This window comes from Colletotrichum aenigma, assembly GCF_013390185.1.
Source record: "Colletotrichum aenigma strain Cg56 chromosome Unknown KSG_Cg56_contig02, whole genome shotgun sequence".
Lineage (NCBI taxonomy): Eukaryota > Fungi > Ascomycota > Sordariomycetes > Glomerellales > Glomerellaceae > Colletotrichum > Colletotrichum aenigma.
The window spans coordinates 4,885,674-4,906,840 of record NW_023500908.1 but is presented as its reverse complement, the minus strand read 5'-3'; the positions used below and the strand labels follow the sequence as shown (position 1 = coordinate 4,906,840).

At 54.8% G+C, this 21,167-nt stretch overlaps 6 protein-coding genes across 6 annotated transcripts; 4 read left to right on the top strand and 2 right to left on the bottom strand.

The window, feature by feature from the left end:
• Nucleotides 1–23: 23 nt before the first annotated feature.
• On the top strand, nucleotides 24–1,097 carry AMA1 (Meiosis-specific APC/C activator protein AMA1; the record flags this gene model as incomplete). Its single annotated transcript, XM_037318597.1, has 1 exon — nucleotides 24–1,097. One exon carries the CDS (start codon nucleotides 24–26, stop codon nucleotides 1,095–1,097), a length of 1,074 nt encoding a protein of 357 aa, XP_037184288.1.
• Nucleotides 1,098–1,939: 842 nt separating this feature from the next.
• Nucleotides 1,940–2,919, top strand: syn8B (putative syntaxin-8B; the record flags this gene model as incomplete). The annotated part of the gene is made up of 2 exons (XM_037318596.1): nucleotides 1,940–2,136; nucleotides 2,277–2,919. The coding sequence occupies 2 exons, from the start codon at nucleotides 1,940–1,942 to the stop codon at nucleotides 2,917–2,919; spliced, it is 840 nt and encodes a 279-aa protein (XP_037183183.1).
• A 1,271-nt stretch (nucleotides 2,920–4,190) lies between these two features.
• Nucleotides 4,191–5,156, top strand: rglC-2 (putative rhamnogalacturonate lyase C; the record flags this gene model as incomplete). The annotated part of the gene is made up of 1 exon (XM_037318595.1): nucleotides 4,191–5,156. One exon carries the CDS (start codon nucleotides 4,191–4,193, stop codon nucleotides 5,154–5,156), a length of 966 nt encoding a protein of 321 aa, XP_037183182.1.
• A 3,531-nt stretch (nucleotides 5,157–8,687) lies between these two features.
• On the bottom strand, nucleotides 8,688–10,414 carry CGCA056_v003337 (uncharacterized protein; the record flags this gene model as incomplete). Its single annotated transcript, XM_037318594.1, has 5 exons — nucleotides 8,688–9,421; nucleotides 9,476–9,696; nucleotides 9,744–9,798; nucleotides 9,854–10,279; nucleotides 10,372–10,414. The coding sequence occupies 5 exons, from the start codon at nucleotides 10,412–10,414 to the stop codon at nucleotides 8,688–8,690; spliced, it is 1,479 nt and encodes a 492-aa protein (XP_037183036.1).
• Nucleotides 10,415–12,352: 1,938 nt separating this feature from the next.
• Nucleotides 12,353–12,774, top strand: CGCA056_v003336 (uncharacterized protein; the record flags this gene model as incomplete). Its single annotated transcript, XM_037318593.1, has 2 exons — nucleotides 12,353–12,541; nucleotides 12,640–12,774. The coding sequence occupies 2 exons, from the start codon at nucleotides 12,353–12,355 to the stop codon at nucleotides 12,772–12,774; spliced, it is 324 nt and encodes a 107-aa protein (XP_037183035.1).
• Nucleotides 12,775–13,206: 432 nt separating this feature from the next.
• On the bottom strand, nucleotides 13,207–16,287 carry pma-1-0 (Plasma membrane ATPase; the record flags this gene model as incomplete). Its single annotated transcript, XM_037318592.1, has 5 exons — nucleotides 13,207–13,253; nucleotides 13,321–15,541; nucleotides 15,618–15,770; nucleotides 15,830–15,981; nucleotides 16,092–16,287. 5 exons carry the CDS (start codon nucleotides 16,285–16,287, stop codon nucleotides 13,207–13,209), a joined length of 2,769 nt encoding a protein of 922 aa, XP_037183034.1.
• Nucleotides 16,288–21,167: the final 4,880 nt, after the last annotated feature.

Genomic DNA, 21,167 nt, shown 5'->3' with positions numbered 1-21,167 from the left:
TCAGCTAGCGGCCAACAGTAACAATGAGACCGTCCAAGAACCCAAACGGCTCTGGTGGCCTTGTGCCCACGGAAGACCTGCTCGTCGGCAACGAACAAGGCCAGATCTGTTACTACGTTGTCGAGTGGCCACATACGTGGGAAGTGGGCCGAGACTCTTGGGGTGGCACGGCAACACTGGTGGCGACTATTGCAGTTCATACTCAGCAGATATGCGGTCTTGTTTGGGCACCGAGTGGCCGTGAATTTGTCTCCGGATCCAATGATAACATGGCATGCTACTTCGAGATTGAGAAGATGCTGAAAACACGCAAGCGCAGCAGCAGCACATCATCCAACGAGACCGTCCGACGAGGTCGAAGATCAGAAGTCCGCTCGAGGTCACCAGAAATCGCCGGCAACAGCTCCGAAAGCCGGTTTTCTTGGTTACCCAAGAGCTTGGAGTCGTTTCTTTACGGCACATCTGCGAGCGAAGCCATGGCGGAGCCAGACGTCCGAGGCAACGGCGGCCACCTTGTTCAAGGACAGGCAGATGAACAGATCACCTTTATTCGCGGATCAGAGAAGCATTGCTGGAGGCATGGCGCTGCAGTCAAGGCAATCGCCTTTTGCCCCTGGCAAGAGACTCTCATCGCTACGGGGGGCGGATCGAGCGACAAGTGCATTCACTTTTGGCACACGGGAACAGGCACCGCCTTGGCTACCATTGCCGTATCGGCACAGGTGACATCGTTGATCTGGTCCACGACACGACCCGAGATCGTGGCTACGTTTGGGTACGCAACACCGGATCACCCTTATCGAATCGCTGTATTCAGTTGGCCATCGTGCGAACAGATTGGCGCTGTTGCGTTGGACAATGGCGCTCGTGTCCTGTATGCCATTCCGTACCCTGGAGCACCAGCTGATGCAAAAAAGGGAAGTCGGAGCGTGAAGGAAGGGAGCATCGTCATGGCTACAAGTGATGAGAACGTCAAGTTCCACGATGTTTGGCAAGACAGAAAGAACGCCCCGATGGGTGGTGTTGGGGTGTTGAGTGGCAGCGATATACTCGAAGGACTGGACGGTATTTTCAAGGAGGGGGCCGTCATTCGTTAATGCTTGTGAAGGAGTGAAGGAGTTGAGAGTAGACGCATTGATAGAATGAGACAATATGCCTCCTAACAGAGTTGCCTTGTGATGGACAGGTGGCCTTTCTGTGTTTATCCCGAGACGAAACAGAGCAATTCGACGTCCGCTTGCTGAAGTCCAAAGGTAACGTCAAGGCGGAGATGCAAAGTAACAATCATTGCGGCGCCATTGCTGGAGCAGGCGTGGAAGACGAAGAGGAAAACTTACTAATTTCTCATCGCTACGTATCAGCGCGACACGTACGCAAATCAGTGACAAGGCAGAGGTGAGCAGACGAAAAGACGAAAGAAGTTGAAGCAGTGATACCCGCATCTGTAAGCATATGTGAGTCTAGACTGTGTCCAGAGCGGAAGTAATGGAAACTCCAGGCTGCCCCATTTCATACCTCCAGCTAAGCCCGACGACCGCAACTCACCAGAAGCGCTACCCCGGGGCGCCCCAGACACCCTAAATCCGCAGGCGGGCGACTGCATCCCTGTAAATGGCAGGAACCGCAAAGCCGCTGCCTGCACCGCAAACGTAATCCGACCTGCTGGGCACCGGGCGGACTGTCCTCCACATGGCCTCTCAGCGCTTGGTGTCTCAACCCCCGTCCCCGTTCAGGCGTCGCCTGCATGAACACCTCCAGAACCCCAAATCTTCAACACATCCGCTCTACCCACGTCCGAGTCGTGTTTCGCAGTCCAGATTGAAAGCAAGACCGCATCGTCGAGTGTTGGAGTCGTACAATTGGCATCGAAGCCGCTTTCTTTGTTTCCTTCCTTTCCCGTTAGACTATATACCGAGGGCACAGGCACACAGCGGCAACCATGTCCAGCCTGAACCAGCTCTACCTCCTCGCTGACCACATCAAGCTCTCCCTCCTCGAGCGCCAGCGCGCCCAGTCGCTCAACCTCGACGCCGACACGCAGGACGGTCATATTTCACGCTCGCTGGACCAGTTCCGCGATGGCCTGGAGTTTCTAGATTCAGAGGTCCAGCGCCTCCAAGGCGCAGGCGATGAGAGGTAACCCTTCCCGTCTTCTCCGACACAGAGGCCCCCATATCTCCAAAACGTCAAGCGACGTCATGTTCCGGACCTTCTCCACCGACATCACCATCAGCAAAAAAGAAATATGCGCTGACCAAAGATGTGATCCAATGCAGCGCCGCTCAGAACATCACCGACTCCCTCCCCGCCCTGCAAAAGCAGTTCTCGGACCTCACATCTCAGTTCCACGGCTTCTCGAACCCGTCCACCTCGTCCACTACCACGTCCCCGAACGACCCGTCTCTCTCTCCCGACTTCGCCGCCGCGCAGTCCACGAAACCGCTCAAGGGCTCTCTCCGCGGCCTCCCCGCCGGCGGCTCCGCGAACAAAACGGTACGCTTCACCGACTCGCCCGCCGCCGCGGAGGACCCCAATGCGGCCGCCCTCTTCGGCGAGGGCCGCTACCGCGACGACCCGACGGACTCGGCGGGGTACCGCGACCAGGCCGAAGGCATGGACAACCAGCAGATCCACGAGTACCACTCGCAAATCATGCGCGACCAGGACGATCACCTCGACCGGCTGGGCGAGTCTATCGGGCGCCAGCGGGAGCTGAGCATGCAGATCGGCGACGAGCTGGATTCGCACGTCGCGATGCTGGATGAGGTCGACGGCGTCGTGGACCGGCACCAGGGACGGCTGGACCGCGCGAGGCGGCAGCTAGGCAAGGTCGCGAGGGACGCGGGGGAGAGCAAGCAGATGATTGCCATCATTGTGCTCATCATCATTTTGGTTCTGTTGATTGCTATCTTGAAATGAGCTTGGGGGCCCTTGTGAAAAAGGTCTGGCGGGTTTTTGGGGGTTGTTGAATTGAGGGTCAGACATTATGTTCTGGCCGTCATTGGTTTTCTTGTCTTTGATTCCAAGGCGCATAGCATGGTTTGGCGTTTGGGGAGTCTTACAACTTTGTAGAATCTTTCGTTACTCGGGATGACACCCAACGGCATACAACTCTTGATCATGGGTGCTTCAGCTGTCGCATTTCATAAGACGGTGGGCGCCCTCTTACATGGCTACTCAAAAAAGGTGAATGACGGTCGGTAGGGGACATGCTGTGGTGTTGCCATCATGGCGGCACGATAAATGTCGACCGTTCAACTCAGCCTCCTCTTGAACGAACGGATATTATCGATTTGCTGATATCGCTGAAGGCTTGGGCATGAACTTTGGCGGTGCGAGTGTTGAGAACATAGGCTCCGATGCGGCACCCGGATCTGCGACAAACGGGGTAGTTCCGTTAGTTCCAATGGTCTATTAGTCTAGTTGGTTAGGACGTCGGATTCTGATTCATACCCAGATTCTTCCGTAGGCCCAGGTTCGAATCCTGGATGGACCTGATTTTTTTTGCCTTTTGCGTCAATTCACACCATAAAATCGTCAGTTTTTCCTGTTGTTATCACATGGTTTGTTGATTTTATACTTCCTTCTTCCGGGTCGGCGCTTAGATTTGACAAGGGTAGCAAGAAGATGCTGATCCTAGGTGGCAGTGCTACCCACCCAGCCTCTTTGCCAGTACCTCACAAAAGAACCCTACTCATCTTTGTCAGATCCAAAGAAACTGCTTGTTGTTGTTTTTCCATTTCAACTTCGTCTGCGTCAACTAGTCAAAGCAATGCCGACGACGTCTTCTAAGAAAACGAAATCTTGTGTTCCCGCAACATCGGGTGATTTGTCACAATCATGTCATGAGTCCCATCCCTCCACCCATCACGCGGTTTTGAAAGTGAGAGCACAAAGCTCAGCACCAGCAGATCGACTTGCTCAAAGTCAGAACTTTGTCAAAAAAGTGACCGTTCTTGAGTCCTTTCATAACACAGCCACATCTTGCAATGGGTTGTGTGTCGTGGTCGGAAAAGGATTTAGTTGGCCTTATTAGTCGGCCAGTCTGTCTTGAGGCCAGGCAGCACATATCTGACATTGAATACCCATGAAGTAGAAAAACCACTTCAAATACAGAAATCCAATCTACTATATAATCTTACAAGAGGTGCATCAGTACTCGACCATAGAAACACACACATACACACACCATGCGCGTTTTCAGAAACCCCACATCGGGCCTCGACGCAATCCTCAACCGTCCCCCCGAAACATCCTGGGACCGCCTCCTCGCCTCCCCAATCACCACCATCGCACGCTACCTCTCCACCTTCTTCCCCGTCTCCTTCCCGATCGTGCCGCGCGAAGACGACGCGGTGACGGTGGTCTGCATCTCCGACACGCACAACACGCGGCCGCGCCTGCCGCCGGGCGACATCCTCGTCCACGCGGGCGACCTCACCGTCTCGGGCACGCGGGCCGAGCTAAAGGAGACGGTGGACTGGATCAAGGCCCAGGAGCATCGGTTCAAGGTCGTGGTGGCGGGGAACCATGACCTGTGTCTTGACGAGAGGTTTCCCTCGGGAGAAGGGGGTGAGCAGGAGGAGGAAGTAGAGTGGGGGGATGTGGTGTACCTCGACTGCGCGTCGGCCACGCTCAAAGTGCCGGTAGGCGGCGCCGGGGGCAAGACGAGAAGCATCAAAGTGTACGGCAGCCCGTACACGCCGCAGCACGGGAACTGGGCGTTCCAGTATCCGCGATCCGGGCCGCTGGATCCATGGGCGGGGAGGGTTCCCGTGGGGACGGATGTGTTGGTTACACATGCGCCGCCGAAGGGGCACATGGACGATCCGCGGGGGAACTGGGGGTGCGAGATGCTGTTGAGGGAGTTGTGGAGGGTGAGGCCCAGGTTGCATGTCTTTGGGCACGTTCATTGCGGGCATGGGGTTGAGGCCGTTGGGTTTGACGAGGTTCAGGTGGCGTGGGAGGATGTTGTTTTGGACGTGTCGAAGGAGGGAAGGGGATTCATGGCGTTTGCGAGGATGGTGAGGGCGTGTATTGGCGTTTGGTGGAGGGGCGGTAGGCGGGGAAGGGGGGAGACGGTGCTTGTTAATGCGGCTGTTGTGGGTGGGCTTGGGGATAGGTTGGTTCGGGAGGCTGCTGTTGTGAGGATATAGAGTCGACGTTATTTGAGATAGAGTCATTTGATAGACAAAAAGGCAACTGGGATCAATGGTTTTGCGCAGTATTCGAGTCGTATCTGCAAGTCAGGGGCCAAATCGACCGCTGATGGGCAACTTGCATCACAAGGAAGGGTGAGTTTACAGTCCTAGAAATACTATAAAGACTCTTTCATCTTCTGCGTACACAAAGTAACAACAAACGCAATACCGGTGAAGCCGCTATCGCTGTCATAACTGACGGAAGAGACTCATTCCATGTGAGTTCAGCATGGAATGGGTGGGCGTGTGCTGTTTTCTATGTGTAAACTCCGCACAGATACTTGATGGATTTCTCTGCCATCTCAGTCGTCTTTCATGTATTGCGTTGGTTGAAACGCAATGCATCTCGTAAGTCTGCAACTGGAGGTTCTTGCTCAGACTCTGTTGGTACGTCAGGATGATGATGAGCATTTGCTCACGTAGTGTTGAATTTCAAACTCTACTGAGAGACGAACACATTGTGCCGTCGATATGGATTAAGAATGTGACGCATTAATAGCTGCGTCTAGACTTATTGGGCAAGGTTTCAATAAATGCAGGTTTTCAAGTCCTTATGCCAAGCTACGGAGACAACACACGCGAATCAAGAAGAAACCAAGCACGGCTTTCTTCAGTAAGGAGAGGCTATAATAGCCGATCTAGAAGTCAGATGACTACAGGAAAGGTTGCTCTGCCCCGTTTCGATATAAAAGGCAGGCATATATACCGTTCAAATACGTAGACAGTTCCGGGAACGCAGGATCGTAATTTTCCTTGCTGGAGTCAGTTTTTATATCTGAATAAATATCTCAAATATGGACGAATAATATGTGTCTGCATCTACAATCCATAAGAACCGTTTACCGTAGTATTGAAATCATCCTCCTATCTTAGTACCGTCTGGTTCGTCCTTCTGAGTAGCAGATGGGCTGTTTCAAATGACACAGACAGAACCGTCAAGAACCTTCCAGCTTGGTAGTCCACAGATACAAAATTGACCTCGTCAAGAACGAATCGGGCTTGTGGGATCATAATAAAAACAGACCTTCAAGAAAAGCGGGTTGTGGCAGACCGCAAGTGAGCTCCTGGTCAATACATTTACGCTAGACTCACAAGCAGAATCATGATTTCAATGTGAGTGGGGCGCCTCATGTTGTGACGCTGAACCTGAAAGGCGGGCTTGGCCTCAATGGGCTCTCTTGTCCTCGGATGCGCCAATAGAATACTCCACAAACGGCAGCGGTATCACTGGCCTGTATAACGAAATAAACTCTTGTGGCTGCGAATAGGGCATTTTTGCTGCTGGAATTTATGAAACGCGGCAGAATGCAATCACTGTTGAATGAAGTAGGTGAACGACATCTATGAATCTGTTCTCTTGAGCTCTGAAGACAAATTCTAGCAAGATGTAGTCACTCAGCCAGTAGTTAGTTCACTCTAGACTCCAGATCGCAGAAGTGGAGCTTTAGCACAGCAATGACAGACTGTATATCTGAACCATCTGCTCTCAATCCGTGAAGGACACATAGAGACCAGCTGACGAGTCTTCTTGCGGGATCGATAGCTCGCGATAATGGGCCAGTTTGTTCGAGCGGAGTATACGGAATTGGATGCAGATGTAGAAGACATCTCAACCTAGTTCCCTCTATATAAGAAACTGACACGATGCATTTTCATCCTTTTGTTAAATAGATGGATTCTGGGGACTCCTTGACTCTTCTCTAAATCCGACTCACCAGCACAACCACGTACAGTCTACCCACTATAGCCAAATACAGCTTCAGAATCATCAGACTACTTCGCTGCGGTTATATTCGGGCATTAATTACTCGGCAGAGACGGCGAGATACGGAGTTTGGTCTGTAGAAATGTGGTGAGTTGACGAATGACGTCAACTAATCATCACGATACTGCTTTTGGTCGTCAATCAAGGCCCATGCCCAAAGTCGACAGCCCTGGTAGCGTGTCACTTTTGCGGCTCATTGTTGCATGCTCTCGAGCATGAAGCTTCAGGATTTGACGACCTATTTATAAAGTTAAATCCGGATGTAATCGCTTTTCGAACTACCGGCAGTGAGTCTGACGAAGCTCACGGAAGCCGCGCGAGGACGATCGGGATAGACTTTTAAAAGCTCATCGTAACCTCCAAGTCTGGGCTTCTCAGAATCCTCTCTGCTGATTTCTTCATTACATATCAAGAGCGGCATGCTTGGTTTCCCAAGTGGACCGGTATATCCATTCATCACTCCCTAGACAGCCACAACAGCAGGAAAAGGAACGAGGCTACAGCGGTTGTTGCTTGCCATCTTGGTCCTCGGAGTATTGTGTATAATCAACAACAGCTAGAGACGATCTCGGAGTAACTAATCGTCTAAAATTATTGGAAAGCAGCGAGCACAAAGAGCACAGGGCCGTAAATTTTGACTTAATATGGAAGGTACTCGAAGAGCCGAATCATCATTGCTGAGCATTCCTTCGCCGCGGTCTCATTTTGTAGACCATTACTAGATCACTCTTGGTGGCTTTATAAGCTAAATTCATGTCCAGTGTCGAGTTTTCTCAGCAAAATCAAGACTTCCTCTTAGTTGCGGCTTTCAACATAGAGTAGGAAGGCATCTCCCATCAAGCGAGAAGGCAGCAATGTAACCCGAATGATCCAAAGACAACATGATACCAAACTCTGTCGACGCTATTCATCCTTGTCCAAGTATTCGCGTAGAGATACCAAATCATACAGTCAAAGGCGTGGTCGCATGGGCATAATATAGCCCCTTAGATGACGAGGGATGGATGGCGATATAGCCTGTCCTCATGACATGTCTTTCGTGGCAATCTGCGTACCCAACAGCGCAGACTTGAGTTTCCTTGCTCATCTTCATCGTATCCCGATGTCACTTAAATATCTATACTCGCCACCAAGACTCCCGAACATGCTCGTCCGAAAGACGCACTCGCCAACCGATGTGGGGGGTACTTAAGCAGTGCCATGCTCAAGGTTCTAGACCGTCGACCAAAACAATCGGTGTGCCAGGCTGCCGTGGTTCGCTATGTGAAAGACGACAACTCTGCTAAGTTCAAGGGCAGATGAGCCTGATGTTGACCTCTACATCAGTAGCGGATCTTCGTCGCTGGTTTTGATCATCCTCGCTCGGCTATTCGCCCAGGTATCCAACGATACCTAAGGCAAGGGGTTGAAATTCTTCAGAGATTGGATTTACGACTTTGGCCTCTTGAAGAGGTCAGATTGCGTGGCCTTGCTGACCGAGAAGAATGGATGAAGTCTCAGACATAGGATTTGCTGCAAAGACCATCATGAGTAGATTCCGACATACATAGTCTTCGCCGTAATTGCATCACGTCTCACCTCCGCATCAAAAACACCACCAGCATGCCACCCAAGGTCTTTAGCTCAAGCCTGCACTCATCTTTTAATAACTGGCTCCGGAATCTGTTTCATTCATCATCATCTGTCCGGTTTCGAGTTATCCTACAACACTCCAAAACCCATCAACACTCATCATCCGCCCCCAAGGACCCAACACTAATCATCTTCAAATTCGGTCCCAACCCAACAAACAAGCTCTTGTGCCGCTTCCCCGGCATAGCCGTAAACCTCAAACTCTTAATCGGCGTCCGTCCCTTAATCCCGTCCACAGCAGGACACCGCAGCCTCCGCCCCGACAGCAGAGAATACATCCCCACGGCCCCGTCATCGTGCGCCGCCGCCACGACCCCGGCGTCCGCGTCGACGGCCCAGCCGATGTGCATGTGCGCGTCGTTCTTGTACCCCTCGAACTCGACCACCGGCCGCACGCCGTTCGGGAGCAAGCGGCGGTAGCGTATGTCGAACACGGCCATCAGCGACCGCGGCCCCGCCGCGACGAACTGGTGCGGGTTCACGGCCTCCAGGTGCGCGACGGGCCCGATGGGGAGGAGCTCCCATGCGTCCCACATCGTGCGCATGTCCATCAGCTTTATGGTGGGGTTGCGACCGCCTGCGAACAGGACGTTGGGGTTGTCCGGGAGGAAGGATGAGGTGAAGAAGTCGCCCTCCGGAGGGCCGGGGCGGGGCCGGGGCGGGCCGAGCCATCTGACACGCTCGTCGCCCATGAGCCTGAGCAGACCGAAGCTGGTGCCGATGACGCAGACCAGGTTGGACGAGGAAGGCGGTCCTATGGTTGTTGAGTTTACGACACCCTCGTGGCGGCCGCTGCGGTAGGAGATGTGACGGAGGTTGTTAGCTGTAGGTGCGTCAGTGAATGGGATCTGTGAACGGCACATAGGGGGCGAGTTACCCCTGTCAAGCAACCACTGCGGCCGGTGGTCGTTTGGGGCAGACCGTGGCGGCGAAAAGAGGTAAAGGTTCGTATTATTGCTCGGTTCCCGTGATGTTATGATCATACGGTGTGAGTTAGGGTGGTAGTTGATGGATGAGATCTGAGGGCAGCCAACCATCTCATGGCGATGCGACAGCCGATGCTCCGGACGACTGGAAGCATCTGTACTGAAAGATATCCTGCGAATGTCAGCATCTCGACATCGTAGATCACCAGACCAACATACTCGTCGTTCTCGTTCGTGGGTATATACGACCCGATCACAGTCTCTTCGTCAACAGCTGCAAAACTTTAGCATACGCACACCGACCCAAGACCTCACGAGAGCCAACTCACTCGCATACGCAACCCCGAGCCCCGTCTTGTCGTCGTGCCCACTGACCCAAAAGCACGGGATGTTGGGAAACCTCCCCGTCGCGAAGCTGGGCACGAACGGCACATCCCCCTTGTCCGTCAACCCCCTTGCCCACGCAGCGGCAGGGACATCATTCACCCCAAAGCTGCTGCCGCCGCCGCCACCGCTCCGGATCTTCCTCTCTCTCTTCACAACGCCGAGCTCGGCCTCGAGGAATCCGCCGAGGAGCGGGTCTCGGAGCACGGCGGACCGGACAATGTGCCGCTTAAGCCTTTCCTGGCGCGCCGCGACGGCCTCGGCCTCGCGATGTTTGACCTTGCGCCGCTTGACGCTCTCTGCGGACCACGCGGCGTTCTGCGGCGCCGACTGCGTCTTTTCGATCTTGAAGTACTTTCCCTTCTCCTCGTCTATGAAGTCTTGTGTCAGCCGGGTTGTTTCTTGTCTGCCCGTGTAAGTCACCCCGGGGGTATTGGGTGGGGTGGGTGTGCGGGTAGCCCACCATAATAGAATCCAGGGATTTGCATCCGTTGTTGGGGTGCCATGGCTTCGGTATTCGGCGCCGTAATCAGCGTCGCGCTCTCTCCGGCTCCGAGGCTTGGTGAGATTCAGAATCGTAGCACTGGGACGTCGGTCCCGAGGTGAAAGGTCGGTGAGTAAGTGCCTGCCCCAGGATGAGTGGCACAGGGTATGACTTGAGTGCTAGTCGTTGGGAGGCGGAGGAGGGTGTGCTTTCCCAATAGGTAAGCACCAAGAAGAAAGAAAGAAAAATCCAACTAGCTTCCTTTGATCCAAACAGGGTGGCGCACAGTTTGTCAAGCTAAGTAAAAAATACTGTGAGCCAATCTGGTGATGTGAGTGTGTGAGTGTATTGCCCGCCTGTGCAAGAGGGTGTGTACCACCAAAGCAGATTCCAGCAGATCGTCACTTGCACGTGTGGTTTGGGGGTATTCCATGCATGGGCCTTGCGGCACGATGTCGTCGACGGGCTGACAAAGGGGAGAGCACCCCCGGGAGAAGATGGCGTCGGTGGCGCCGAGCTGGCAGTGTGGTACGGCAACGGGGTTTCGATGAAGTTGGATGAGCGGCAGGAATGGCCGGGGGAGGACACCACCAGCAGAGGTGGAAGAAAAAAAGAAGGGAAGGGAAAAGTGGAGATAGTGGTGGTAGTCTTCGGCACCGGCGCCGGCCTACAAACTCCAACCTGGAACACAGCAGCAGCTCGGAGACGCCCTGAAGAGGGTGTGGTACACTGCATTGAAGCGCTGTAAGCCCGGCGCGGGCGAGCTAAAAGCCGCCTTGCTCTAAACCTCCGCTGATGTGACAGCCCCAAATGCGCGCATGTGGGGGCGGGACGCAGCCCGCGCAGCACCAGGACTGCGAACCGCGGCGGCCATCGCTCCCTGGGAAATAGCGAGACTAACAATTAGCTCAATACACACCACCATCCATCACCAAACCAACGCTACACCCAGCTGCGCGGCATCTCCTCGGTCTCGCTGGAATAATCGGTCGCTCTTCCACTAGAACAATTTTTTACCCCGGTCAGCCTCAAAGTCCACTTGGAGGAGCTTCCCCAACCTCCGCTTGTTCCAACAAGCAGCCATCAACGGCCAAACTCGGGCAAGGCCCGCTAGGGAAGGCTTGATCTTTCTCCCACACACACCCGACGCCCCGTTGTCTTGAAGTTCTGGCCAAAGGACTAGGCGGCTCCGAGGCGCAGCGTTACTGATGATCTTGGTAATTCTGATTAGCTCATCTAGAACCATGCCAAAGTCTGACAACGGCTTTCGACGGTCAACGACGACCGGTTCCCGCGCCGTGGAACGGGGCTCTCGGCGATCTGGTGAGTGACCAACCTCCCGGGACAAACGCCTAGCATAGCATCTCAGTGGAATCAAACGGTCGACTTTGCGGCTTGAACTTGCGAATGAGATATAGAAGAAATGGCCAGAGGATCGAGAGGCGCCAGCCAAATGTCTTTCCCAACCTCCAGGGCGTTCGTCGTGACCGTCGCAACCATTCAGCCTCCTCACATCCGTAACACCAAATTGAAACCATCGCCAAGCCAGTCATTCCCAACAGTTACACACAACCAGCCCCAAGTACCATAGTGAGAAAAAAGAAACCACACAATGTTCAAGACACCTACCCGTGAAGCCAAGCTTGACCAACACCACCTTACCCCAAAAGACATTCCACGCGTTCCACGAGAAAAAACGGGCAGAAACCCCCATCCACACCGATCCAAACTCAAACCCCTCCTCCCCACCCCGCCGCCCCTCCACCTCTGAGGCGCCTCTGCTGAGTGCTTGCTTGCTTGCTTGCCCCTCCACCCCTCCGCCAGACTTCCCGCCAAGGCCAGTGACAGCTATCCAAGCTCCCTTTTCCCCTTTCCTTTCCACCTCACCAAGCTACCTGCCCAAAACCTCTTCCTCACCACACCTATCCAACCTCTCCTCAACCACCCAAAAACCGCCAAAATGGTCTACACAATCACCGTCCACCTCCACGCCAACGACCACCCCGACTCCGTCGACCGCCTCAAGGCCAAGCTCGTCGAGGCCTCCCGCGTCTACTCCAAGGACAGGGAGACCGTCAGCTGGTTCGTCATGCAAGACGTCCACGACCCCAGGTCCTTCACCATCGTCGAGCGATTCGAGACCGAGGCTGTAAGTCAAAGCCACCTCTCTCTTCCCTTTCCTTCCCAAATACACGCCCACTGGGTTGTCAATGACCAGCCTGACTGACTTGTCTCCTCCAACCACAGAGCCAGAAGTACCACCTCGAGAACCCCTACTGGAAGACCTTCGACCCATACGTCGTCCCCCTGCTTGACCGGCCCATGGACTTGAGAAGACACGAAGAGCTGGATACTTCCAAGGACGTTGTCGTTCCTCAATAGAACATGCACATGACCAGAGAACGAAACATTGGATACACATGTAATAGCTGGGCCTTGAAGACACTGATGTTCGATGGGATACGAATTGACTTAAGAATGTACCTTGTCCCAATCCACTGAACAAGACATGTCATCGACGAATAAGACGTGTGGACGATATCGAAATTCTTCCAACCAGCCAACACATGTCACTTGAGGGCAATGAGGGCTATCATAAATTTTACGAATTTGTATTAGGTCTATGCGCACTACTAGGGTATTCTCCCCCTCCACTCGAATCACAGTAATTACCGATGAGGTCGACATCAAACTGTTTTAAACAAAGAGAAGGCGATGTCACTCCTCCTCCGGTTGATTAAGGCCAAATGTCTATGCGGCCCAAGAAAGAGCACCCAGAGCCGATTAAGTACGACTCTGAAGAGACATCCTTCTTTACTGCGACTTCTCGTGCTGGGTAGAGACACGCTGCAGGGAAACGACTGGTAAAACAGTTAGCTAGGGTTCTGTAACATGACACCTTTTGTGGGGTGGGATATATAAACTTACCAAAGTCCTCGAGCGAACGCTGCTTCTGGCTGCCCTTGGGGGACTTGCCATGCATGAGGTTGTCGAAGCCCTTGCTGTCCTCGAGCATGTAGTAAACTCCGGCGCAGACGCAGAAGACACCGAAGGAGAAGATCCAGATACGGACAACGGCGACAATGGAGGTCTGCTCGCCGCCCTGGAACCAACCGAAGATACAGAAGAGGGTGGCGAGGATGTCGACAACCAGGATGGCACCAGACAGCTGCCACGAGGGGATGGAGGACCAGAAGGGGCCGTTGGCACGGGTGACGAAGATCAGCCAGTTCTCAGTAAGGGAGATCTCAAGGAAGAGAACCTCATCCATGTTACCGAAGTTCTGGACGATACCGCCGTCGGGGCCGTGAGCGTACATGGTGGTGACAGTAATCCAGGTACCGACAGCGAGGACGACACCGAGGAGAACGGACATACCCCAGAGCTTGGGCAGGTTCCACTTGACGGGGGTCTTGGAGAAGGGGGCGTTGTCGTAGGCGATGGCGAGGGTGGCGATATCGGCGAAAATGGCAATGAAGACGACAAGCTCAATGTTCAGGGAACGGTTGAGAATGGCGATCCAAAGACCAAGGTAGATCTCCAAGTGGATGGACAGGGCGATACGGTAGACGACGTAGGCGTACATGCGGTGGAAAATCTGGCGAGACGTCTTGAGGGCGTCAATGATAGCACCAAGACCGGGAGCAAGGAAGACAATGTCGGCAGCGGAGCGAGCGGCGTCAGAGGCACCCTCGACGGCAATACCAGTATCGGCCTTCTTCAGGGAAGGAGCGTCGTTGACACCGTCACCAGTCATGGCAACGAGGTAGCCACGCTGCTGAAGGATCTCGACGACGTTGTACTTGTGCTGGGGGAAGACCTCGGCGAAACCATCGGCAGCCTCGACGAAGTCGTAAACCTCAGAACCGGGCATGTCACCGCCACCACCGAGACCAAGGCGCTCAGCGTTGTAGATGTTGGTGCCGAGACCGAGCTGGCGAGAAGTCTCACGAGCGATACCGACGGCGTCGCCAGTGAGCATCTTGATGGACAGACCGAGAACCTTGGCCTCGTTGACAGTGCGGGCGGTATCATGGCGAGGGGGGTCAGAGCAGGGCATGATGCCGAGGATCTCCCAGGCACCGTGCTCACCACGCTTGCGGGCAACACCAAGGGAACGGAAACCACGGGTAGCGAACTCGGCAACCTTGTTCTTGTAGGCCTGGTCGATCTCCTCGGGGATCTCGTGGTCCTGCTCGACGGTCTTGAGGACGAAAAGGGGAGCACCCTTGACGCAGGTAATCTGCTCACCGGCGGGGGACTGGACGATGGCGGTAACCTTCTTGGAGACGGGGTCGAAGGGGAAGAACTCAAGAACCTGGTACTTGGACAGGACAGACTTGGCGCGGGGGTAATAGCGCAGCGACTTCAAGAAAGCCTTGTCGATGGCGTCCATACCCTTCTTCTTGCGGGAAGCAGCCAAGCAGGCAGTGAGCATGAGGTCCTCGGGGTCGACACCGGCGACGGTGTAGGGCTCGGCAAGAGAGAGCTTGTTCTTGGTCAGGGTACCGGTCTTGTCAGAGCAGAGAATCTCGACACCAGCAAGGGACTCGATAGCGGAAAGCTTCTGGACAATGGCCTTCTTCTTGGCGAGGTAGGCAGCACCGACAGCCATGGTGGTGGTGACGACGGCAGGAAGACCGACGGGGACACCGATAATGGTGATGGCGAGGGTGAAGCGAAGGATGTCGACAATGCCGTTGGAGCGGTAGAAGGAGGAAACCCAGACGATAAGGAGAGTGAAGACGACAAGGACCAGGAGAATGGTACCAATGCCGTTCAGGACCTCAGTGAAGTGACCAGTGCCGGAGTTGGCAGCGTTGACGAGGGCGGCAGCGCGACCGACGAAGGTGTTGTCACCAGTGGCGGTAACGATGATGAAAGCCTCACCACGCTTGATAGCGGAGGAAGCGTAGCAAGAGTCGTTCTGGTGCTTGTCGACAGCCAGAGACTCACCAGTGATGGCAGACTGGTCGACCTGGAGGAAAGCATCCTCGGTCACGATCTTTCCGTCGGCGGGGATAATGGTACCCTCCTCAACCTGGAGGATATCACCGGGAACAACCTCGGGGGCCTCAACCTCCTTCAGGGTGCCGTCACGGAGAACGACAGCCTTGAGGGCGAGAGTCTTCTTGAGTTCGGCGACAATCTAGGGTGGGGGTCAGCAATGCAGCTCTGGGAAATCCTTGGCAACGCATGCCAGGTGTGGGGCCGAGTTGACTTACAGATCCAGCCTGGAATTCCTGAACGAAACCGACAACAGCGTTAAGCAGCAAAAGACCGCAAATGACACCGAAATCGATCCAGTCCTCAAGACCGGCAGCCAGGACGGCAGCGGCCTCCATGACGAACTGAATAGGTCCGACGAAGAACATGAACTGCAGCCAGGTTAGCGAATGGTTCGTGGCAGACCGACAAGATGCGCGGGGCGACATACAAACTTCAGGACAAGGTTCTCCTTGGCCTCAGCCATCTCGTTGCGACCCCACTTCTTGCGGCGGTTGAGAACCTCTGCCTCAGTGAGACCCATGCGGGTGTCGGTCTGGAGCTGGTCCTCAGGGACGACACGGCCAGTGCCAGGGGTGGTGTCTGCGAGCCATTGGGTTAGCTGATACCGTTGTTGACGAGAGTGTGTAGGCCAAGCCAGGTTGACAGCGAGTGCTATGAACTTGGGGAGCTACACGGGGATGGCAACGTACCCTCTTCCTCCTCGTCGATGTGGCCATCCTGACTCTCGAGGTCCTCAATAAGGGCATCGATGTCCTCATCCTCCTCCTCCTCCTCCTCGACCTTGGCCTTGGAGGCAGCGGGAGCCTCGACGGGGGCCTTCTCGTCGAATCTGTGGCCCTCAATGGGCGTGTTGATGGCCGGCGCCGCGGCGTTTGACTCGGCCATGGCGACTGGTGTGAGGCAGACGAGCTCTGCTCAGGCTATTAAGCGCGAATAGGGTATAGGTCGCAAATAATAGGTGTTGAGATTGGTAGGTATTCCGTAATACGGCGAGGCGCTGCTGGTTTCTAGGACAAGCCTAAGAAATACTGGTTTGGTCGCAGGATACGCGTAGGAAAGGTGATTGAGAAGAGGGAGAGTGGAGAGGGGGGGAGGTTGAGCACCACACGAATGTGAAAGGCGATCTATATACCTAGAGGCAGCCTTCGTGGGTGATGAAAAAAGAAGAGAAAGGAAGCACGGCTGTAAAGGTGCGGAAGCTTCGCTACTTTAAAGAAAGTGCGGGCTTGGGGGGGGAGAGACACGAGCGACACCAGAAAGAGGCGACGACTGGGCCATCAATGTGCATGTGTGTGTGGTGCAGCAGCAGCAGCACTGCGAAGGAAGCAACAGCAACAGCAACAAGCAGCAGGCGCAACCGTGGTAGAGGGTGTGTCTGCAAGGCGGGAGGTGTGGGTCGGGGGAGTGAATTGAGAGATGAGATGGGACCTTTTTGGGGTGGGTGGGCGTGTTGGAAGGCAAGGCGTGGGCCGTGGAGCATGTCGAGCGAGCTATCCGGCCGACACTGACCCAGGGCAGAGCGAAAGGAAAAGGGAAAGAGCAACCCAAAGGGCCAATCCGTGAATCCACGGCCCAGAGAGGTACCCACTCTACGTACCCGCAACCGACGGTATTGCTAGCTCGCCCGCTTTTTTTTCAGTGTGTCTCTCACACAGGTCGTTCGGGCACTCAGAGCAATAGCGAGGGAGGAGCGAGGAAAGAGCGACGCGATGGACGGCCATGGACCGCGGACGGCGGCGACGGCAGCGGCAGCGGTTCGGCAGGACCACAAGGCCAGGCCAGAGCCAGGACAGGACTTGTTCGCTTCCCTAGAAAGCTGACGATTAGAATTATTACACATGACAGGCACAGGGCTCAGAGCGCCAAATGGAAGGAGACAATGGCTCCATTGCGCGAGGCATGTTTAATGTCAAGCAGAGCTGCCAAATACCGGACCAGACCTTAACACGCGCGCCGTAAGGTAAGGAAGGTCAATGGCAGCAACGCAACGGTAGCAGCATGGCAAGGTCCTCCGTAGGGGAGAAGAAACAAAAGGTGCAGGGAAGGTGAGGTAAGGTCCAGGTCCACGATAAAGGCTCCACCTCCAGACAAGGTAAAAAGTAGGCAGGTACCTGTTGGCCAGGTCGCGGAGAAGGCAAATGAAGCTGGAGAAGCTACACGCCCAGATCGGTTCACGGTACGCGATATCCACCAGCGGCGGGCACAACGCGGCAGGGACAGCACTCGACTGAGCAGGACCCAAGACTGGCCAGACCAGTCAGGATCTGACCTCGCCTGGGGGCCCAGTCAGTCATCCAGACGAGGGAAGGATTGATTGATGATGAGCGCGAGAGAAACCTCTTTGAACGAACCTAGTTAAACTATGAAAATGTATTAGGATACAATGGCCTGGGGGTGCCAGGTACAAGCTTGCAACACAGTACGGATTGAAGTTTGAGACGACGGACCTGTTTGCACGAGACGACGAAGCAAGATATTTTTTCCCCCTCGCTGTAAGTGTCTGAGGGTATCTCCGGCTTAGCTATGGCGGCGGATTTCTCCCGTTAGAAGAACCGTCAAGGCCGCAAACAGCCTGCCCGATGAGAATGACAGATACTGCGGAAGACCATCTAGTTACGGGCCAGCTGAAGCAGCGGGCGGTGGAGGTGACGACGAACGATGAGTGAGCGAGGGAGCAGCGCCTCAAGCTTAGCACCCACGGGCCAACAACGCCGTCGTCATCTTGCGCCAGAGCTTGAGGGTGCTTGGGATTTTTTCCGTGCTGATTCCCCTGCGGTTACGCGGATGGGATGGCACATTTGGGGCAAAGCTCCCAGTCCCAGCGGTCGGCAGGGCCATGCAAACACCCAGACGGCCTGTTTTTCCTTGGGGACCCTTGCGCGCACACACTTGCAAGCCGGCCAGTGTGCGTCACAGTGCGGCAGGCGGGATGGACAAGGTAATCTCGCGAGTAAACAAAGTACAACGCCCCACATGGACTCGCCGGGCCAGAGTTCCCAGGACCAGGTGAGGTGCAGGTTTCCCAGCGGAAGAAACACCGCTCATTGGACAATGTCACTGAGAGCATGGGGGGAGAGGTAAGGTACAGCGGTAGGTATCTGGGCTCAGTGGGAGCACAGGTGGAGTTGCCGTGTGCTTGAAGTGGGAAGGTGGTCCCTCATTCACTTTTTTTTTTTTTTCCTCAGAGGTATGGATGCTCTTCTACTGGGCGAACCGGCTTCTCGCCGCACTAACACGACCAAGGCTACGTATCGGTTTTTTTTGTTTTTCTTCTTCTTTGCTCAGTCACCCGTCTCACGCACGACGCCGCAACCCCCACAGTCCCGAGGCTTGTGACTGGCTCGCTGGCTGTCGGTGATACCTCGCTCATCACTCGTGGGGAGCAGCCGGCCAGCAAAGGTGTGCCCGCGGCTGCTGTTCCTTTCCTCACCTCGAGCTTGTGGAGTCGCCGGCTGGGCAAGGTGAGCGTGGGTGAGGTAAAACGCCAGTCGAGGTACGTACAGCCTTACGCAGCACTACCTGATCTCGGCGGTACCTTGTCCAGGTCTGACTACCAAGAAGCAGTGAAGGTTAAACACCAATTTGTAGGTAATTTTGAGGTAAGCTCTTCTTCCATCGTACGTACCTGTTGACATCCTGTTCTCCGTACCTTTACACCAGACTGCCTAGCCTCTGCCCTGCCGCGGGATTGCTCGATTTTTACTGCGTCTTTTTTTTTTCTTTGCCGTCGTCCTTACCATCCTTCACTCGCCCTCGAGGCGGCCTTTCCGCGTTGTTTCCCTTCCTGGGGTCTCCGGGACTGCCAGGCACACGGGCACATTCTGCCGCCTGCGCAGCCTGTCGCTCGCCTGTAAGGGTACGAAGGTCAGCCGGTAGGAAGACGAAGGCCAGCTTGCGCGATTTTTGCACCGTGGCTGCAAATGACGACACTGCTCCCAATCGCAGGCCTTGCACCGTGGAGTTTTTGTCGTCGACCTCGTCTCGTCTCAAGTCGTTGGATCGTGCGCCGCCCACGGCTGATGGCTGTCATCAGCTTGCCTCCGACTCTGTCCCTTGCCGCCCGAATGGAACCGCACCGCTGCCATGAGCTTTGACGCCCGCGATGGGTGGCTGGTTGGACGGTTTCATGGGTTGACGGAACATGACCAGGTCAACAACGACAACGACGACGACAACAGTGACAACCGATGGGCGGACGGAAGGCGGTCAGCATCAGCACAGCAACGGTCCATGTCTCTATCCAACGGTCATTAAGTGCCTCACCCGGTTCAATTGAAACAATGCGACGCCAATTGGCGCATTCGGGCTCCCACGAGGCTTGTCCCGCGCGGGATTTTGTGGATGGAGATTTTGGACTGCAGTCGCTGTTTTCTTCAGTCAGTCACCACACACACGCATCGCGGACTACACGCTGCGTGCCATTCTGTCGTCTGAGACTAACACGGCTACTGGTGCAAGTTGTGAAAAAATTGAAGTACGTATCTTCCCTGGACATCTTTCGACATGGGATATTACGGCATCCACACAGTTTCAAGGATAGGACAGCAGCACGGTCCAGACGATATCTTCTTCCCATCGTTGTCGTCGTCGCTGTCGTTGTCCATGACTCCAGGAAAGTGGATCACAACAAGCTTTTGGCTCTTCAAGAGTCGCTGCCAGTCATGAGCGTCGACCACTCCGGGGCCCTGGCTGCTCGTGATTGAGCTTTGACAACAGGCTTTCTTTGGGGTGGCTGGGAAGATGGGAGTTGGGAGTTGAAGGCGACCGTCATCAACCCTGCCGGATGCCCAGCTTTTTTTTTTTTTTTTTTCAATTGGCTTGCCCAGCGCCCTGCGAATGCGAACCCCCAATCAATCGAAACCTGCCAATCGTCCCGTCTCTTATCAGGAAACGGCCCTTTCAAGCTTTTCCACCACCGTGCACCGTATCCGCACTGTCGGAGCGCCATTTTCTTTCCAATTCCTGAGTCTTGGCTCGAATGAGACTGGCCAGTGGCCGCCCTGCTGGCTAACAGCTACGGGTAAGGCGGCCTGTGTTGGACGATACGTACTGTGTCGTTCATTGGTCTGTCATTTGAATGTCCGGATGGATTTTTTCTTTCTCGACTGACGGAATTCTTCCTCTGGCTCTGCAGCAGCAGCAGCCGATGAACGGCATTCATTGTCCAACCACAGACGTTCCGTATACTGAATTCGGCACCTCGGCCATCCCTTGGGCGCTAGACTTGGACGGGAGTGTCTTCTTCCTCCGTAGGCTGCATGTTGCGCCTCACTACAGGACTGACGAATGACAAAAAGAGCGCTATGCGAGGCACTCCGGAAATGCGTGCATTTCGATTTCTGCACCTACGGATGTTGCTGATGTTTCGACGTTACGTACAGTGACAGATCGCGCACTACCCGTGCCCGTCTTGCGGGTGCCCTCATGAGCAACCTACACAAGGGCGGCCTTCCTTACCTTGCGGGTAGAAGCTACCGGCAACCGCCACTATCAAACCCGCCCTACTGCACCTGCACCAGTCTTGCAAAATGCATTAGCATTAGGCTCTTGGGGCGGCTATTCCGCAACGACTTGGTCTTGTCTGCTTTTGTGCTAGGGCAATCGCCGCCAGCACCGCTGTCGCCGCTAACACATCCCGCTCCTCGCTCAGGTCGGCCATCCACAATTCACGCCCACACACAACCGTTGCCTGTCGTTCGACAGACCTCCCCAGTCTGCGGATACCTATCGCGGTGTACAAACGACACGAACGACGACACCGACCT